We start from the raw sequence: 19167 nt of genomic DNA on the forward strand, positions 1-19167 counted from the left end.
GACGGGTCGGGTAGGATAGGGTGGCGGATATAACCGTTTTTTTTTTTTTTTGAGTTTTCTGTGTTTCTGGTTACTAGTACCTTCTCTATATACAGAAAATGCTTCCCAAAAAACAAAAAGAAATCTTGCAACAACATAACAAATAAGAGCCAGCCTATCTAATGGCACTGTCAATCTAACAAGGGAAAAATGAACAAACAAAAACATCATACTAGGCACAAAGCCATTTATAGTCTCAAGAAACAAAAGTTCTATACTTTTAAAAATCGACGATGAATCCCAGCATAATTCTATGTTCTTCATATAAGAGTATCAGCATCAAAAGTTCTTCATATGACCTTCTTCTTCAATCATCATCTACCATGATGGAATACGTACTAAGATCACCAAATAAAACTGCATAACAACAGATAAAGCCAATCAACATCAAAATAAAGACCACTTGGCAATTTAAAGTGCTTCATACGAAATGCACATCCTATCTACAAATCACACATTTAAGACTTAGTCTGCATGCTACGTACCGGGGAAAGTAATCCCATTCACTCGGTGATCCCTTGTATGAATTATCATGAAACACTTTAAATTTGTGGACAGCATATACAACCACAAACCAATTCAATATTTTGGGATGTCTATGATTCAATCCTGTTAAATGGGCGGCGGATTCCATTAGAGGAGCGGCGGTGAATAAGACAAAAAGAGGTCACTACACGGTAATTTGAAGTGCCCCTTATAAAAAAACACTGAAAATGACTAATTAACCCTTACATAGTTTAGTGTTGATAATCTAGTTTAGTTTTGATAATCAAATTTCATTTATATTAATTCTAAAACAAATCAAAATCATATTTTTAGAGTTCAAAAAAAGTTTAGAGGAGAAGAAAAGAAAAACTTTTGTGATATTTGTGAAACCCTAGATTTTGATTCACTCAACCAAAATGAGTGATTCCAGTGACAAATTTGAGATGGGTAAATCTCTAAATTAGTTCTCATTAGCTTTTTGTCGCTCAAAATTATCTAAAATACGTAAAAAAATCGAAACTTTTAAAATTTCAGAAGAACTTACGGTTGCAATTTAGCTTGTTACCAACCGTAACTCGCAGTTACGGTTCCAAAAGTTTCGAATACTAACCGTAACTGGTTCAATTTGGGGAAAACCAATCGTAATACCAGTTACGGTTGGTAGAATGACAACATTTAACAACCGTAACAAATTACGGTTGGTAAATAATGAATCGGGATCAACCGTAACTAACCTACGGTTGGTAAGGTTATTTGAGTTACAAGTCGTAACTCAAATATGGTTGATAACAGTGATGCAATTATAAACCGTAAAAATAAAATGAAACATCCAGGACAAATTACGGTTCGTAACTTAAGTAACGAGACCAACCGTAAGTAATTTACGGTTGCAAAAAAAAAATCGTAACTGTACATTTTATCTCAAAATCAAGAACTTACGGTTGGTATTTGTGTTAAATGAACCGTAACATCAACCAAATCTATAGTTAAGGTTCCAATTGGAGTTATTACCAACCGCAACTCACATGCAACACAGAAATTTCAATTTCAATTTTGATCCAAAACCCTAATTTTTGATACAAAACTAACTTAAATCATACACGGTAAACTAAACCCTAACTAGGTTTTTCGAAATATAGTTTTCAATCAACGATTATCAATTTTTCAAATCGAGGATGATGAAAATTTCAATTTTAATGGAGGAGGAGAAGAGAAGAGATTTGATTCCATTAGGTTAATTAGTCCATTTAAGGTGAAAAGTGTAATCTAGTCAATTTACACCCCCTATAGGACATCCCCTAACCAACTAGAAGGACATTGTTATCACTCTTACCGCTCCTTTAATGTAACATGCCGCCCCTTTAACATGATTGCTATGATTATACTCTGATTAATGCAATATTTTGGGTCTATTATGCTACCAGTTGTGAAGTGTTAGTAATGCAACATTGCATTCTTGCAGTAGGCTTCAACAAAATATCCAAAAAGTAAGGCACTTCAGTAATTCCACCGAGAAAATCAACAGGTTTCAATCGGTTTTAACACAAAATACAGTGCTTCCAACTTGGTCCATGCAACTATATTGTGATATGCAAGCACACATTAAGTGTCAGTAAATAAAAAGCACAACAATAATCATCAAGCAGCTCTTGTTTGAGATTTTCTTTACAGCAAGGCCCCAGGAGAAGTTGAAACATTTTCAGTTTCTATCTGGAAAGTTATAAACGATTCTGGAGACTAGATATAAACGAGATATGATGTTAGGTACCAAATTAAAATTCACAACAAACAATCAAAAACAGCAATTCCAACAATACATTAGATTTTCATGGTTTCTCCTATAACGATAGCTTTACCAAAACATAGGAACCACCACTGAAGTAATTTTAGGTGATACAGGACACTCAATTCAACTAGGCAAAAACAGATAACACTTGCATTTTACCCACAAGTCCTCCCATTTTTCTAAAAACCCAAGTGTTATATTTTGGTTATCTGTGTAATGTTTTCCCGGAAGGTATAACATCAAATCAAGGCACGCATTACATAAATGTCCACATTATAGTTACTGGAAATGTGACTCCAAATTTTTGTTCCCCATTTAAAGAGTACTATAACTTGAAAAAAAAAATAGTAAAAGAATAAAAAGCTAAAACCACCATAAAATGTTTAATTTAAGCTCCAAAGTGTAGTGTTAGGTTAGACTCTGAAGATATAACATACTGATGCAAAATTGTCAGAAACTTAAGAGTGCGTGGCCCTTGAGCAGTTGGTGCGCAAGGTTCCTATTTGCTCCAGATGCGACACATTTGCAGTTGCCCCCTTCTATAAAACGTCAATATGAGATGCGTGAATCAAATCAACGTGCGCACTCATGTTTATGCGGCACATGTGCATTCAATTAAATTCAGTCTAGGAAAACGACACTCCAAACTGAACTCTACGAATTACACTTCACATCACGTCTTACCCTTTAATTCTACCTACTGCTATTGCTATTGTGAGTCTGTACTGCTACTGCATAGTACACAGTCTCTAAACCTAACCACCCACCGGTGGTAGTATCATTCGATGAGAGAAGACAATTCCTTAGTAGGGTCTATTTCAGTAGTATAGGGTTTTTCATAAAAATTTCAAAATCAGTTACAGTAATAAAAAGAAAATTAAGACTCTAATCTTTTTTTTTTTGGTGAAGAATCCTTATCCCGAAATCAACAGTTGTCCAAATTAGAACAAAATAAACAACAAAGCCAATAATAAACCAAAGTTTCTGTGAGAATCCCATTGAAACTCATCCTCCATCCAGATCAAATTAAATTCCTATGAGAAATTTCATCGATTAGTTAACATGCATGTTAATTTCCCACAATGACAATCATATTACTCAACTGATTTCAAATAATTTTTTCAAATACAAATGAAACACCAGGCAATACAACATACTTCAGATGTCATTGAAAAAAATATGATAATTATGTGATTATTATGGAATTACCTAAGATTGGACGTCAATTCAAAACTTCTCCATCAGATTTGTCGGAATTAGATTATTAGGGTGTAAAGTAACCAACTGAGTAAAACATGATTTATAAAGGGGGATACCAGTTCTACTAAGTGCTGATACCGTTTCATATAGGACAAAAAGATCCTACCGATCCTGGTCGTTGGATCGATGAAATGATATCAACACTTAGTATGATTGGTATCCCCCTTTATAAATCTTGTTTGAGTAAAAGGTTTTAACCGAGACCTTGAAAGATCGAGAGGAGTAAGGTGTAGGGTTTGAACTGGGAAAGGCGATGGGTTATGTCTTCTGTGTTCGATTTGAGGGGAATAAGAAAGAAGAGAAAAGAGATAGCCATATAGGTATGAGAAAACAAGTTTCTAGTTTGTCCTTGGTAAGTTTTAAAATAACGAAAAGATGGGCAGGAGAAAAAAATTATAGAAGGATTAACTTGTCTTTTCGATATTAAACGGGTAACGGGTAGGATAGGATAATTTCTTGCTTTACCCGTCATCCTACCCATTTAACGACGGGTAAGAAATCTCTAACCGCTACCCTACCCGTCAAATAATGGGTAGGATAGGATACGGTTAAAACATTGGCGGGTAGGGTAGGATTGGCCGATATGGATAAGGTATGTGCACCCCTAGCCTAATCCAATACACCAAAGTTTTCCACCAAATCCACTCCAAATTTTCTTTCCTGCCAGGATTCCGATGGTGTACACGCAGTGGACATCAATAGATATTTGAGGAGGTATTCTACATGCCATGACGTTAGGGCTGTGTTGTACGGAAGAAGTTACGTGGGAGCTAAGCGATGCACATTCTAGGTGCCACTTCATCGAATTCTGTTATTATCCCTTCCAAAAGATATATAAATCAGAGACCACAGAAACGATGACTTATGAGCTGATTTATCTCCGTACTGAACAACAACGATTTTGGGATCCAATCAATGAATCGCTATGAAGTCAATCTGCTGATAATGTACCTAATAGTTACAGCAGTTGTGACCTGTCACTTGCGATAGTACCAATTCAAAAAACCGAAAGATGAGAACCCCGAATCTAATCAGACAAAATCTCCAGATACCAAACCAATTTTTCTTTTCATTTTTAATAACACAGATCCAAATTACACAAAATCCATGACGACAAAATCAAAATAACAACAGCAACATAAGCAATTTACATTACCTTTACCCAACAACCTTTATCCCCATCACCTTCCAACAACCTTTATCCCCATCACCTTCACATGAAGAGAGGAGACGAAGAGATTTACTACACCCGTTGCTGCTTTGTAGCTTCCATTTTTCAGCTTGCATTCTGATCTTCATATGAAGAGAGGAGACGAAGAGATTTACTACACCCATTGCTGCTTTGTAGCTTCCATTCTCTCCAACAAGCTTGCGATTTCAGCTTGCATTCTGATCTTCATGTTGTAATAATCACGATGCGAGTTTTCCAAAGCCTTGAGTTCCTCAAGTTTCTTTCTTCGCTTTTCCTCTGTTTCCTGCAAACACAACTCGGAAAGTTTGTTGGCATATTCTTCTTCCAACTTCTCATTTCTTGAACAAGCCATTCTTCGATACCCTTCTGCCTCCCGCCTTGCATCATCAGCTCTGGTTTGGAACATCCTTGCCTCTGCTTCCTTAATTCGTACAACGCTTTCCAAGCTTTCAAACCCATCCTCTGACAAAATACTGGACTGCAACACCTTTTTAACAGCATTGCCGCTCATGAGGGTTTTAAGGTCATTTTGACAACTATCCTCTCTATGAGTTGGCAAATCCCTCCGTAGTGTAGATGAATTATTGTTGTAAGGTGCAGAAGATTTAGGGGCCACAAAATTAGATGGCGGGCTAGAACCCAAATCTACCTGTTGGCCTATGTTAACTGATGCCGACAAGCTTTTTGATAAACTAACACATGAACCAGATAAGTCTGAACTGCTGCCACCATCTGCGTTTTTAAGCATCATAGTAGTGATCAGCAATATGAGCAGAAGTTTACGCAGTTCTATCTTTATTGAAAGTAAAGGACAAGCCCTATTAGGGAAAGGAAAACCTATATTACCACATGGAGCAGATCAAAGCCAAACAGTCACAAACAAGCAATCAGGAGTAGATATGCAATTAAAGTAAACTAAGAAACAAGTTCTCTTTTTTGTATATTTTGAAAAACAAATCAAAGAGACGTCAATGTAGTTCAGAATCCAAATAAAATATTGTAACAGTGGAATAGTAACTCAGGCACATGGAAGACGGATCCAACCAAATACCTAACTTAACGTTACGAGGAACCAATAGAGCCTTAGCAAGTTTTTACCAGGATGACCTAGGTAACTTTAGCAAGATCAATTTCAATCTCTATGTGACATGTTACAAAAAGTACACAGACAATCTAGATCTACAGTTGTTGGTTCGAAATGCTTGTGAGAGCAAGAGAGCATTCCGTTTCTATTTGTTAGTAGCTAAATTCATGTTATATCCTTCCGAATAATAGTCAAAAAATGGACCTTGTATCGTCTGTACCTACTACTAAAAATCCATGCAAAAGCTCTCAATGAAGCCTCAAAAACGTACACGCAAGGGCGAATTTAACTAGGTATCATCCTTCATGCATTCAAGGATGCCTAAGATCAACACTGTTTGGAGTTTACACATTTACCTCCACCCTCATGTCAAAAGGATTTTCCTGGTAACCCCTTCTAGGAATCACGACATTAAAAATGAAACCGAAACTACCATAAAGGCACTATTATATAGTTATAGCGTACAAGCTATGGGCATTAGTTCTTGTACAGAAGACTTTAAACAACAATACTGAGTGATTGATGTGGCTGGGTAGCTTCAGTGACTTCACTCTTTGTACATTTATAAACTATTCGGTCTAAGATCTCTTTTTATGACATGAAATCATTAACATTGACGCAGGGATATTAGAGTTTCTCGAACTGTTTATTGATACTTTTCATAATATAGAACAACTAATAACAACAAATATTTTGCAAGAAGGGAGGAAGGAAACTGGAGCAATCCAAGTAGTTATAATGGGGCAGTGAAAAGTAATTCAAAAGTCAGCTTTTACTTCTGCTATGTAGAAATTACAAAGATGGTGGAAGTTAAAAGGAACTTTGACGCGCACTAAGAGCAAACAAGAGAAAAGTGGTGAATCAAGCTCACAAAGATATGCAGTGATATATTTTTGCGTAATTTGAAACTTACGAAAAAACCTCAAGCAATAAAAAAAAGGAATATTATCCAACATCACCAAGTGAAAAACCATCCCTATGTACGATATGATAATCATATAATTCAAGTTATCCAAGTGCCATAAGCAAATAGCACGCTCATTCTAATAGCCCAGACACCAAAACCATAAGCAGAACATGCCAAAAATTTCAGGGAGAGAAACTAATGCAATTCTATCACCAACTGAATTAAAGAAACTAATGAACACTGAAGTTTGTTAAGATAATAACTGAGGTATATGTAAAAAGAAGAGGGTCAAAGTTGCATGACTTACATATGAAAAACTGAAGGATATGATTACAAGCATCCGTTGAAGAAATGAGATTATTTTCAAGCTTAGAGAGCACTTCCTCAGCTTTCATTTGCAGTTCCTTTCCCTTCGGATCCTCACTACCCCTGAAGATCTTCTTGACACAATCAAGTTCTGCTTTTAGATTCTCAAGCCCCCAATCTTTTGCACACTGTGCGAAAACATCCTTAACGAATCCAAACATATCAGAAGCATGTGCACATCCAAGGCAATGATATTGCATATCTGTAGTCCCTGACGGTCCTCCTAAACGGGGACTTGGCTTGATAAGTTTCCTTTGGATGCCACAGACAGTGTGGCACCAATGTGAACATGCATCACAGCCAACCCAGCTACAAGTGTTATTGGCTGAATCAAAGTTAAAACAAACAGGGCACATGCAGGCATTGCAAAACCCCTTCTTAGATGAACATATCTGGCACTCACAATCCTCGACGGGCAATAAAGATTTACAATTCACATTCTGACACCTCATGAGCAAAAAGATCTCAACAAGTTCTGAAGTAGGTAAATGATTCTTCCCGGTTAAGTAACTTGCAAGGCCTGTCTTTATGGCAACTAAGATATCAAGTTGCGCTTTGTTGGATTTAGAAAGCATTTCGAACGTGAGATCAGACCTTCTTTCTAGACGGTTCTGAAGACCCACTAGTTCCTCTCTCTTATCAAGCATCCCAATGAGACTCTTCAAATGCTCCTTAGTAGATTTAATTGTTTCATCTGGAAGCTCTTGAAATATCTGTGACATGACAGGGATAGACTCAGAAACTAATTCGCGTAGAAGTCTCTCAGGGCTTGTTAATTTGCGTGGCCTCACACCATCTGAATGCTCAAAAACCCTCTTTTGCTCGGACGGTCTTCCTCTTGAATCACCTGATTGAGTATCTTTCTTTGGTCTAGCGGGCAATTCGGATGGAAAAAATGAATTGTTCTCGGACCCAGTTGGTCTGTAAAGACTGTTGGAAGATTCCTTAATGATCAGTGGATTAGGGTTACTCTGCATCGAGGTGTATCCAAAACCACCGTGGTTTGACAAACTAACCCCATCTCCGACTGGTTTAAACCGACTATGAACTGACCCGTTAGTCCCCTCACCACCATACCAAATCTGGTCATTCTCTCTCCTGTGGCTCCCAGAGTACTCGTAGTTCTCTGTTGAATTTCGGGTGAGAGAGCAGCTAGGGTTGTGCGAGAATTGGTGTGAATATGAATAAGAAAGTGATGCTGCTGTAAAATCATCAGAACTCCCAGTTCGGGTATTATTGTTTGAAGGCATCATAGAATGGGTGCTCCTACTAGGCCTTGGAATCACAGGAGCCTGATCAGTTAGAGATAAAGTGAGATTAAGGGTTTCCAGTTTTGGTTTCTTTTCTCCATTCTCTCTTTCAATTTGTTCCTCATCAATGACCTCTCTTTTCGAAGAAGCACGTTCACTAATTCCATTTAATTGCAAGAAATCCCTCTCTACCAATTTTTCTTCTACATGTGCATTTATAGAATCCAAAGCAATCTCTTTACCCTTATACCTAATTTTCTCGAGTGAACTCAAAAAACTATTCCCAGGTATCTCCTTATCATGGAAACCCATTTTAGAATTATCACAGAGATAACTTAAAGTGAGTTCTTGAGAACCTAAATTTCCGATTTTCAAGGGTTTCAGGTGAAACCCATCATGACTCATCTCTGATTCTCTCAATAAACTAGTACTCTTTTCACTTAAATCATGTTTTGAATCTGGGTTTCCGTTACTTTTCACAGATACATGGTTATTATTAATTTTGCTTCTTGAACTTTCAGTTCCATGAATAAAACCATTTGATGAGAGATCCTTCTCCGTAAACATGGTGAAATTAAAAGAGAAACGCAAATACCAGAAAAGAACTAACAAACGGTACCTTGGACTTCTTCTGTAATTTTACCTCTCTGAACTTCTTCTGATTCTTCCCCTTCTCTCTTCTTTCTTCTGCTACTTCTTTGACCTTTCTCAGGGACCCATTGGTTGCAGCGGCATTTTTTCTCTCCTCCTTTTTCTCTCTCCTCTAGCCGTTTACAGGTTTACTCGAATAAGAATTTTGAAGTTTCAAGGTTCCTTGTTGAAATGCGGCACGCGTTGGCGTGGTTGTGGGGCCATAGGTATTTTTTGTTTTTTTTTTTTGAATCCCATCAGTATGCTGACGAGTTTTGGTTCACGACCTCGTCAATATAGGGTGAACATTCTATCCGTAATCCGTTGATTTAACAGAGACCAACGGTATTTGTGCGAAGGAAAATTTGTTGGTTGGTCCTGGGCCCATATAATTATTTATAGTAGGGTCTAACCGGAATTTTTTTTATCTGGAAATCCAAAATTAATTGAAAACATTGAAATGACCATAATACCCTCTACTACCAAACGTGTGCGTGTCTACACCCTTATTATATTGAGTACATATCCGCTGCGCTGCTTATAAATTTAAGTACACAGCTTATATACTTATAAATTCGAGTACATATCTTCTGCACTGTTAACTATCAAAATCAACGGCAAGAAGCTTCACTCTCTTAACTGGTTTTTCGTCCAAGTTTTACAAACCCAATCTTTGAATATTCGACCAATGTTTCCATGTTTATCTCAAGTTCTAAATCAAGCTTTTGCCTTTGCCAGACAGCCCTTGTGCACAGCCTCGAGCCAAGACTAGCAGCTACACAATACTTGGGCAGAACTGTTGCCCTCTTCACTGATTACTCGCCTCAAACTCTTGTCGAAAGTCTGGTCGAACCCTTGTACAACCAATGTAACCATGGCTGATAACTGCAAAAGACTTACTTGGATTTGTGAATACTGGTTGCACAATCCCTTGTCTGCATTTTTAACATCTCCTACATCTGACATACTAAGCTGGTCGCAGCTGATCTTGAAACTGTGAAGAAATGCTCTTTCCGGCCTTTCTACAAACAACCTGTGTGCAGTTTGCTTATATACAGTTCTGAGCTTGATGTTGAATCCTAAGCTCTTTCAATCTCCTTCCCTGCGATAATAATTAAATTACACAAGCATCGACATTTCTAATTCATTCAAAAATCAGAAACACTTATCATCACTTATCATCATAACGGAAGCAACTTGTCTTCTCTTCACTGCCTTCTCTTGGCAGCAAAACGACTTCAAAATCAAACCAAACTCTCCAAAATTGAATACCCAATCTTTATTTCCTTCTCAGCTTCGAGATCCCAGTCCTGATCTCCCTTGATCTTCATTCCAATCAATGACAGACAACAACTCTTTCCCAACTGGTTTCTCGGTATTAATCTCTCACTCTGTCGTGTTGTTCTGAGCTTCTGGATCACGCCTTTCCTCCTCAAACATGACCACAAGAACCGTGACTAGCTGCTGGTCGACATTGTTGGACAACGGTGAACTCTTGGCAGCAACTCTTCGTATTTTGGTTGTAGACTGAGATGAAATGAGCGGAACTGGTCGAGTGTATTAGGACCTAGCTTTGTTGTTGCTGCGTATAAGACTGGCCCTTATCACAGCAGGTGGATACCCCGATTAATAAGTGTGACTGCCTTGGCTTCAAATCCATTAGCACCTAGCGTAGCCAAAATGATGAATTATGCCTCTTCTCCTCTTCTTTCATGTAACATGACTCCAAAATGCCTGCAAAATAAAACAAACGTAATATACAAAAATACAAGAGAAATAACTAAGAAAAGCATAAAAAATTGACATTCAAAAGATTTATTTAAGGCACTTATCACCCATTACCAATGAAAACTCTTAAGACGTGTAGGCGTTTAGCAAACCATACCAACTAACGAAGAGTAATAATCCTGCAAAATGTTTTCCAGTCTATAAATGATGTACTCAATTTCTTGACAGTACATCTGCACTCAATTTATTCGGTCCTTTCTTTTTCAAAGGCAACAAATAACTATTTCTTGACAGTACTTATACACCCAATTTATTGACAGTATACCTACACTCAGTTCATGTTTTACATCTACAAAAATCATCCTTGAATAAACTCAATTCATACTGTATAATCCAAAAAAAAAAAAATCGTTCTCGAACCGACACATAAACTGCTTAATAAGCCAATTCCATTACCAACCCAAAAAGATCATATAACCAATGGATAATGTTAAGAAACAAAATTCTTCCGTTCACACCATGACAGTGATCGCGTTACAAAAAACAACTAATTCTATCTAAACATATGTGTAATGCTAGGAAAGGCAAGTCTTCGTTTCACAACTATCAGTACATATTGGATGCACTCATATTTTCAGTGGATTTTAAACATAATAACACGGATTTAATGTTAAGAAAAATATGTACAGGATCCTATCAATGTCCCCATAATGAACAATACTTCACTTAGTCCAACTTGGGTAATTATAGAGTGAATATACTTAAAAATTGAAACTAAAATCGTTATGGGTTGTCCAGCGGATAGACGACTGTGCTGGTATACTAAGAGAAAAAGGTATAGCAAGGAGATAAACTGTTTATTAGTTTTTTTTTTGGTATTCCTCTATGCGAAAAAAGAAACTTAAGCAAGAGTCTTACGTAGTTGTGTTGATAAGGTGTACCAATCTCTGCTTGTAAGAATGACTTTATGCAACCATATCAACTAGCACGTCTTGTTGAGCCCCCTGCTAAGTGACCAACTGAGATGATCAAAAAATGTATAAAAACTCCAAGCGGATTACTTGGTTATGCTTAGCACAGAATAATATTTATGGAGCAAAAAACCAGCAGCTACTGTAAATCTATAATGTTCTATGAAGTGTAGACTGTGATTTTTACAGAGTGCAACATTTATACACTGATTTCTCGTCAGTATAGCGTATATAAACTGAATTTTCAGCAGTGCAGCATATATGCACTGCCAAATTATACCAAATGAAGCTGCAAAAACCTTCTACAATACTTATCTGGGAATAATACAGTACATTCATTATGGACTCCATCAAACTCACTAAAAATGCATGAGAATGCAATACATGCATTACACACTCTCATCAAAACACACTAAAAATACATGAGAATGCAGTACATACATTATGCACACCCATTAAAACACACTTCATACTAAACAAGATTACATAAACAAGAATATCGAAACACTTACATGTTTGCATTATATCGTCCCAAGAACTTCACCGGAGTTTGATCCTTCAGAAAAAGGACGCAACCATCAGGAAATTCAGGAAATCCCATTATATGCCACGGCCACCACGATCCATTCCTACGCCTAACCCGAACTAAACTACCAACAGACAAATCGTTCTTCTTCGACCTATATCCACTAGGCGGATTCAAAAACTAAAAATCAATTGCATATCAAAACAAGTAATGAATATAACAAAAGCAAAACAATTCTTTTTCAGTACGCCATATATGCACTGCTGGATTCTTTTGCAGCACTACATATATAACATACTGATATAAACAGTACATCATATATGCACTGCTGGATCACACCCAAAATCAACTGAAAATAGAATCAACTATAAAAGAATAATCATAATAAAAAACTTAAGAGCTACCTACCTGAATTATGTTAGTCTCTAGATCCGAATAAGAACAGAGCATGAATCCAACCACAAAGGCCTGCACCAAATTAAAAGAAAGACATATACCAATGCTGATTCATTATATTATCAAACTGATACTTTTTTTTTACACAAAGCACACACGTATACACAAAATTTAGATGTTACACATTTTATAGACATACAACGACCGTATTATATTCAGTACATCACATATGTACTCCTGATTATGAAATTAAAACAACAAGAAAAAGTATGATTTTAACTGGGAAAAAAAATAATCTACCAAAAACGGAAAATTATCTCAAATTGACAATCCACCCAATCAAAATAATATCAATTACAAAAACAGATTCATAAACAAGAAAAATTCAAAACAAAGAGATGGATTTTACACATCTTAAACATATACAACAATTATAATACCATCAGTACGACATATATGTACTACCGGATCCTGCAACCACGGATCTACAATCGAACATCAACAACTCAGATTTATACAACCAATCTTTAGCTAAAATCACCGAGAAAGGAAATGAGATTACAGATCTAAAAACTAATTGTGAATCGAGTTAGGAATTCAAAGTGAATTTAGTGCTATTAGGGTTTTTGAAACCATAGATTTTTCTGTACATTCTTATCCAAACTGATAAATCAAGGATTACGACCGAATTAAACAATCAAAATAGATGAAACTTATCTTGTTTGTTGGATTTTATTGATGATTCATTCAATAAAACTCGTCGGTGATGCTTTCAAATGGAGTTTCTTCGATCTTCAACGCAGAGCTGGAGTCGTGGAAAGAGAAAATGAAAATAAAAATGAAAATCTCTGTGACTGATTTAGTCTTATCGTTATTATGTATGAAGGGTAATCCAGACATTTATCGAAAATATTTTCCTAGTTTCGCACGTGTACATGACCAAGTGATAAAAAATTGGGTCCATTTTTCTTCTTTTTTTTAATTATGGACCTCTGGTTATTGGGCTTTAGTGGGTGGACCTGCCACCAACTAAGAGCACTATAATAGGATCTATAGGTAATGGGGTAGACGCGGATGAAATTTTCGAAATCCAACAGGTTACGGAATGGACTCGGATGTAACCTTGAAAATACGTTGGACATTCATACCCTTTAGATTAAGGGCATTTATATAATTTCTAGAAAATATATGGATAGTTTTATGACACTCCTATATTTATATACATATATAAAATGTGTAGGTTCTATAAGAAGTCATCTATATAGGCTTTATTTTTTCATTATAATTTTAACTAACACAAATCCATTGGATTATCCGCACCCAATCCGTTCATCCGCGCATCCATTGGATGATGGATTGGATGCGGATGCCAAATTTTAAATCCGTAGTATATTGAATTGGACGCGGATGAGGTGAAAACTGGTCCATACCGGTCCATGCTCACCCCTAATCATCACCCACTAAAATTAGTAGAAATTGACGTTTAGTCCCAAAGTTACCGGGCTTGGGACGCTACAGTCCGCTCATCTCAGGCCTAGTACTCTCTAGTCCAGAAAAGCCCCGCGTCCAACATTTTAGTCCAAATATGGACGAGTTAGTCCAAAAGCAGAAACGATTCCGATTTTCTGTACTTCCAATATCCCCTAACTACCCTTGAGCCGATTCCATATATATAATTAGGATTTGAAATCGATTTTTTTGGATCTCAAACATGAATTCAAGACAGGGATCCGGTCAGAGAAGAATTTTGGAGGCGATTTAACAGCAGTTTCAGAGAGAATTTGTTCTAATTAATCGTTTCTTCAACATAATTCGACTTTAGGTTACTATTGAAGTGTTTTGAAATTGATTTTTTTTATCTCAGATTTGAATTTACGATAGATTCAGAGATAGATCGATCCAGATATAAGTTTCAGAGGTGATTTAACAGATTCATAAAGGTTAGGTTGGATTTGATCGTTTCTGCAGCAGAACATGAATTCAGGTTAGTTTTCTTTTTTCTTCATCGTTGAATTTTATTTCTGATATTTACTTTTTTTTTATTTTATGAGTTGTTGATATGAATTCGATCTGTTGTTTGTATGTTCTTGATTTGATTTTTGTTATATTTTAGCTTTTGATTTTCATTAAATGATTTTGATTACTGTTTTTTGATTTTGGTGTTACGATGCATGATATGAAATCAAACTAATATTAGATTGTAGGCTTCCGGTTTATTCAATTATGTGTTCTAGTAAGATTTTGAAGCTTATATCTTCGATTAATCGATGGAGTATTTTTGATTTAGGTTTTCGGTTATTTGATTTTTTGGCTTCGATTAAATGTGTACTTTCTTGTGCACTGTTTAAGTTTTAGGTTATTCAAATCTGAAATTTTGATTTTAAGATTCAAATGTTTATTATTATTTCTTTTGTAATATGTAGGGGTATCAAATATGTCTGAGAAGTTTATTCATGTTGTTTTGTATCGTGGTGAGCATTATGCTGCTTTTCGTGTTAATACTTCGAGCACAGTAGATGAAGTGAAGCATTTTGCATGTAAGCAATGGAAGACTTTTTCTCCCGGGAGTATATGTTTGAGCTATATGGATACTAATCAAGTAGTTGTTGTACAAGGCGATATACAACTGCAAAGTTTAATTGGTTTTGTTATTCTTATGAACAATGAAGATATCTATTTGAATGTCGATGTGATTCCGAAGAATACTTCTCGTTCTAATTCTGGGTGTAGTACTAGTTCTGGTTCTAGTACTGCAAATTCTTGTGTAAGTGAAAGTCCTAAGCTTCTAAGAGTGGTCGATCATGATGCGGACAAGGCCAAGCCTCTGATTATCGATGAATGAGTTTATATTTTTGACAAGATTGGTAGAGAATTTATGGGTGGTGTTAAAACTGTTACGCTTGCTGTTGATAAGTACAAGATGGCTACTGGTCACAAGATTGTTATTTCTTAAAAACGACAAGACTCGTTTTACTGCAAAGTTCGAAGAAGATGATTATGGTTGGAGGATTCACTTTGGGCCTGTGAATGGTGACATTTCTCGGTTTGTGCTGAAAGATTCTAATGTTATTCACAGGTTAGTAGTGCTCATATTAGTCCACATTACTGATTCTTGTTTTTGTGATCCACGTTATTTATTTTTAGGTTTTAATATGTGGGATTGTTTTAGGTTTACTTTGTGGTGCACATTACTTGTTGTAGGCTTTTTAGGTGGCACATTGTGGTGTATATTACATATTCTTGCTTGGTCTGTGCTTTCTTTTGCATATGTGTTGTTGATTTTGAGATCTTATTAGGTGTACATTGTGGTGCATATTACTTATTCCAGTTTTTTTTTTTTTTAGTTGTGGTGTTGGTTTGAGGCTGAAGAGTCCTGCAGTGACAACCAAGTTAGTTAAGCATTTGATCACCGACAATATACAGGGTGATCCCACTTTAAAACCCAGACAGATCATGTCACCTTTTAAGAAGACTTATGGGTCCAATATTAAGTATCACCATGCCCGTAGAGGGAAAGAAGCCGTATTTGAAAAACAATTTGGTGATGACGAGAAGTCGTATCTCAATTTAACTTGGTATGTCAAAACCATTGAGCAAACTAATCATGATAGCTTGGTGAAATTTGAAGTTGACCAAGAAACCAGAAGATTTCAGCGGATTTTCATTTTTTTCGGTGCTTGCAAGCATGGATATAGGTATCTCAGGCCCATGATTTACTTGGACGCTACTTTCCTTACTGGTAGATTCAGGGGTACTTTGATGGTTGCAACATGTATCAATGGAAATGATGGTCTTTACCCATTTGCCTTTGCTCTTGTGTCTGCTGAAAACAAAGATAATTGGTTTTGGTTTCTGGATAATCTTAAACAAGTGGTCGATCGTCGTCCGATTTTTTTCCTTAGAGATCGTCACGAAGGACTTTCGCAGGGCATTCCAAAATCATTTCCTGATTCATATCACAGCTATTGCTTTTACCACATCAAGTACAATCTCCCTATTGGATCAGGTGATGCGAATTTCAAGGTCGTAATTGATTTGTTTTACAAAGTTGGTTACTCTTACACGGCAGCTAACTTTGAAGAAGATTTGCGGGGAATGCATGCAATTAGATAAGTATCTCAGGACTATTCCAAACGAGAAATGGGAAAATGCATTTTTCCCTATATGCAGATATGTTGCTCACTCTTCAACTCTTTCCGAGTCATTCAATAACTGGATTTTTGAGTTCAAAAAGTTGTCTACTTTTGCTCTTCTCGATGCGATACGGTGAGTTTTATTTTTTATTGTCGCACACATGGATTTGCTTGATGTGTACATACTTGTACACATGTTATATTTGTGATTCTGATATAAGGAAATTGTTGTACACATGGATTTCCTTAATGTGTACATTTTTGTACACATGTTTTATCTGCTTTTCTTCTATATCATGTTTTGATTTTATGTTTTGTGTTTTTATTATCTTAGTTTAAATGTTATGAAGAAGAATTCTGAGAGAATGGTAGAAGGTCTTGAAAATTTCAACACTAGGCTCACTCCCGTATACGAGGCTATACTAAAGGAAAACATCGACATAGGTCGTACTTGGACTGTTGTTGAATCCATGGAAAGATTGTATGAAGTCAAGTCTCCTCGGTCTCATTCTGTAGATCTATTGGAGAGAACTTGTACGTGTCACAGGTGGCGAGTAAATGGTTTTCCTTGTGCACATGCTTGTGCTGCCATTCAAGCTACGAGGGAGGATATTTATTCATTTGTTGATCCATACTTCAACACTGAATGGTACAACAATACATACCAGGAGATCATCTTGCCAATCCCCAATTATGACAAGCCGCAGTATTATGATCCTAGTGATAGGGTTATTGTTCCTATTCCTGTTCCTCTACCTGGTAGACGAAGAGCACAACATTTCAAGAATACTTTGGGAGAAGAAAAAGAGGCCTATGATGTGCACAAAGTGCTTCAACTTTGGTCACCACAACAGAGCTACATGTCCCACGATTTGATGCTTTTTTCTATGTTTGGTTTTTACTTTTGGTAATGTCTTTTCATTTTTATTTGGCATGGATAATTAGTGCCAGGACATGTGTACCATTATGTACACCTTCCTGTGCACTTTAGTTTTCTTACTTGTCTTTTTTACATGTGCACCATTATGTACACCTTGATGTACAATGGATGCTACTTGTTTATTTTCTTTAGTAATATTCTATGTTTTAGTGATGTATAATATTCTATGTTTTATTTTGCTAATGCCTGTTCAATTATATGTTTAGTGTTTCAGTTCTATGTTTTCAGTTCTGCAGGCTTGAATAATTATAGAAATCTGTCAATACATGTGTACCATTATACCTTACTGTACAATTATAAATCTCTGCTCTGTCAGTAAATGTGCACAATCATGTACACTACTAACCAGTAATATACACCTTAGTACTGACACAAGTATACTTTCAACACGTCCATATTGAAACTAATAAAAAGATTAATTCAAGGTATTTTTAGTAGTCATAAGTCTTAAATTGAAACTAATAAAAAGATTAGTTTAAGGTATTTATGGTATTGAAAACTGAAATTTGAAAAGTATACTAATAAAAAGATTGATTATCTGAAGATAAAAAACGTTTAGAAGCAATTCAGAAAGTGATCTTGTATAATGAGCTTAAAAACTCTTCTTCCTCTTCGATGGTTTATTTTCCATACTCGGGCGTCACTCCTTGTGTTGTTCATCCTTTGCTATATCCCACACCTATTCATACATACCGACTTTTTTCAGCATATTGGCCACCAATTTTGCTCTCATTTCCTGACAAATGTCTTCGGCCCTCTGCTGATCTCTTTCGATACTCTTTCTCTTCTTCATACTTCGTTTCATAAAATAACAAGTGTACAGGAGGCGGTCTGGATTGATTCCTTGTGCAGGGCATTGCATGATGTTTATTTCATGCGGTTCTATAGGTGCATCACCCTTTAACGCTCTCTTCTTGTTGAGTTCCAATTGCACCACATTTGCCAAATGTTGTGCATCATCTTTATAGTCCTCATTTGAGTGCAACGAGTTGTACCACTTCCACTCTTCAGCTTCAAAATCAAACTTTAAAAGCGACCAGTGAACTCCTACTGCCAATTGTACTGTAGAGTGATTGATGTGGACTATAAGAACTTCCAGATTTCCAGGCATGTCCTGTATGAAATCATCCACAAGCTTTTGTACCTCGCTGATGATATTGTTCTTCACATAGTACTACAATCAATAATTTTTTGGAAAATAAAATGAATTAGGTACACCTAAATCAGACCAGAAAACTAACAAGCATGTACACTACTATATATCAAACATATGTATGATATAGATGTATTCATGATGTATTATACAGGTGTACAACTATGTACACACCTATATAAAATCTAACAATCAAGCATTCATGCAAACACTTAACATAGCATGTGTCAATCATATGGCATGCTGGTGTATATCTATGTCCACTCCTAAAGAAATCTACAAACCCATAAAACACGCCATGTCAATCAGGTGTACTAATA

The 19167-nt window shown here is 36.2% G+C and overlaps 2 protein-coding genes and 1 long non-coding RNA gene across 4 annotated transcripts; 1 reads left to right on the forward strand and 2 right to left on the reverse strand.

The window, feature by feature from the left end:
* Positions 1 to 4614: 4614 nt before the first annotated feature.
* LOC113303145 (protein OBERON 3-like) lies at positions 4615 to 9141 on the reverse strand. Of its 2 annotated transcripts, XM_026552145.1 has the most exons (3): positions 7062 to 9141; positions 4903 to 5495; positions 4615 to 4820 (listed from the first exon to the last, which is right to left on the reverse strand). In XM_026552145.1, the coding sequence occupies exons 1-3, from the start codon at positions 8935 to 8937 to the stop codon at positions 4815 to 4817; spliced, it is 2475 nt and encodes an 824-aa protein (XP_026407930.1). In that variant the 5' UTR covers positions 8938 to 9141; the 3' UTR covers positions 4615 to 4814. The 2 variants fall into 2 exon arrangements, with proteins under 2 accessions (XP_026407930.1, XP_026407929.1); XM_026552144.1 differs by having other exon boundaries at positions 4615 to 5495.
* A 1483-nt stretch (positions 9142 to 10624) lies between these two features.
* LOC113303201 lies at positions 10625 to 12254 on the reverse strand. Its single transcript, XR_003337349.1, has 3 exons — positions 12212 to 12254; positions 11647 to 11747; positions 10625 to 10734 (listed from the first exon to the last, which is right to left on the reverse strand). It is a non-coding gene; the product is annotated as an uncharacterized LOC113303201 (long non-coding RNA).
* Positions 12255 to 15205: 2951 nt separating this feature from the next.
* LOC113306071 lies at positions 15206 to 17665 on the forward strand. Its single transcript, XM_026555059.1, has 6 exons — positions 15206 to 15385; positions 15603 to 15697; positions 15791 to 15868; positions 15966 to 16647; positions 16691 to 16887; positions 17089 to 17665. The coding sequence occupies exons 1-6, from the start codon at positions 15206 to 15208 to the stop codon at positions 17663 to 17665; spliced, it is 1809 nt and encodes a 602-aa protein (XP_026410844.1).
* Positions 17666 to 19167: the final 1502 nt, after the last annotated feature.

This window comes from Papaver somniferum, chromosome 8 (genome assembly GCF_003573695.1).
Source record: "Papaver somniferum cultivar HN1 chromosome 8, ASM357369v1, whole genome shotgun sequence".
Taxonomy (NCBI): domain Eukaryota; kingdom Viridiplantae; phylum Streptophyta; class Magnoliopsida; order Ranunculales; family Papaveraceae; genus Papaver; species Papaver somniferum.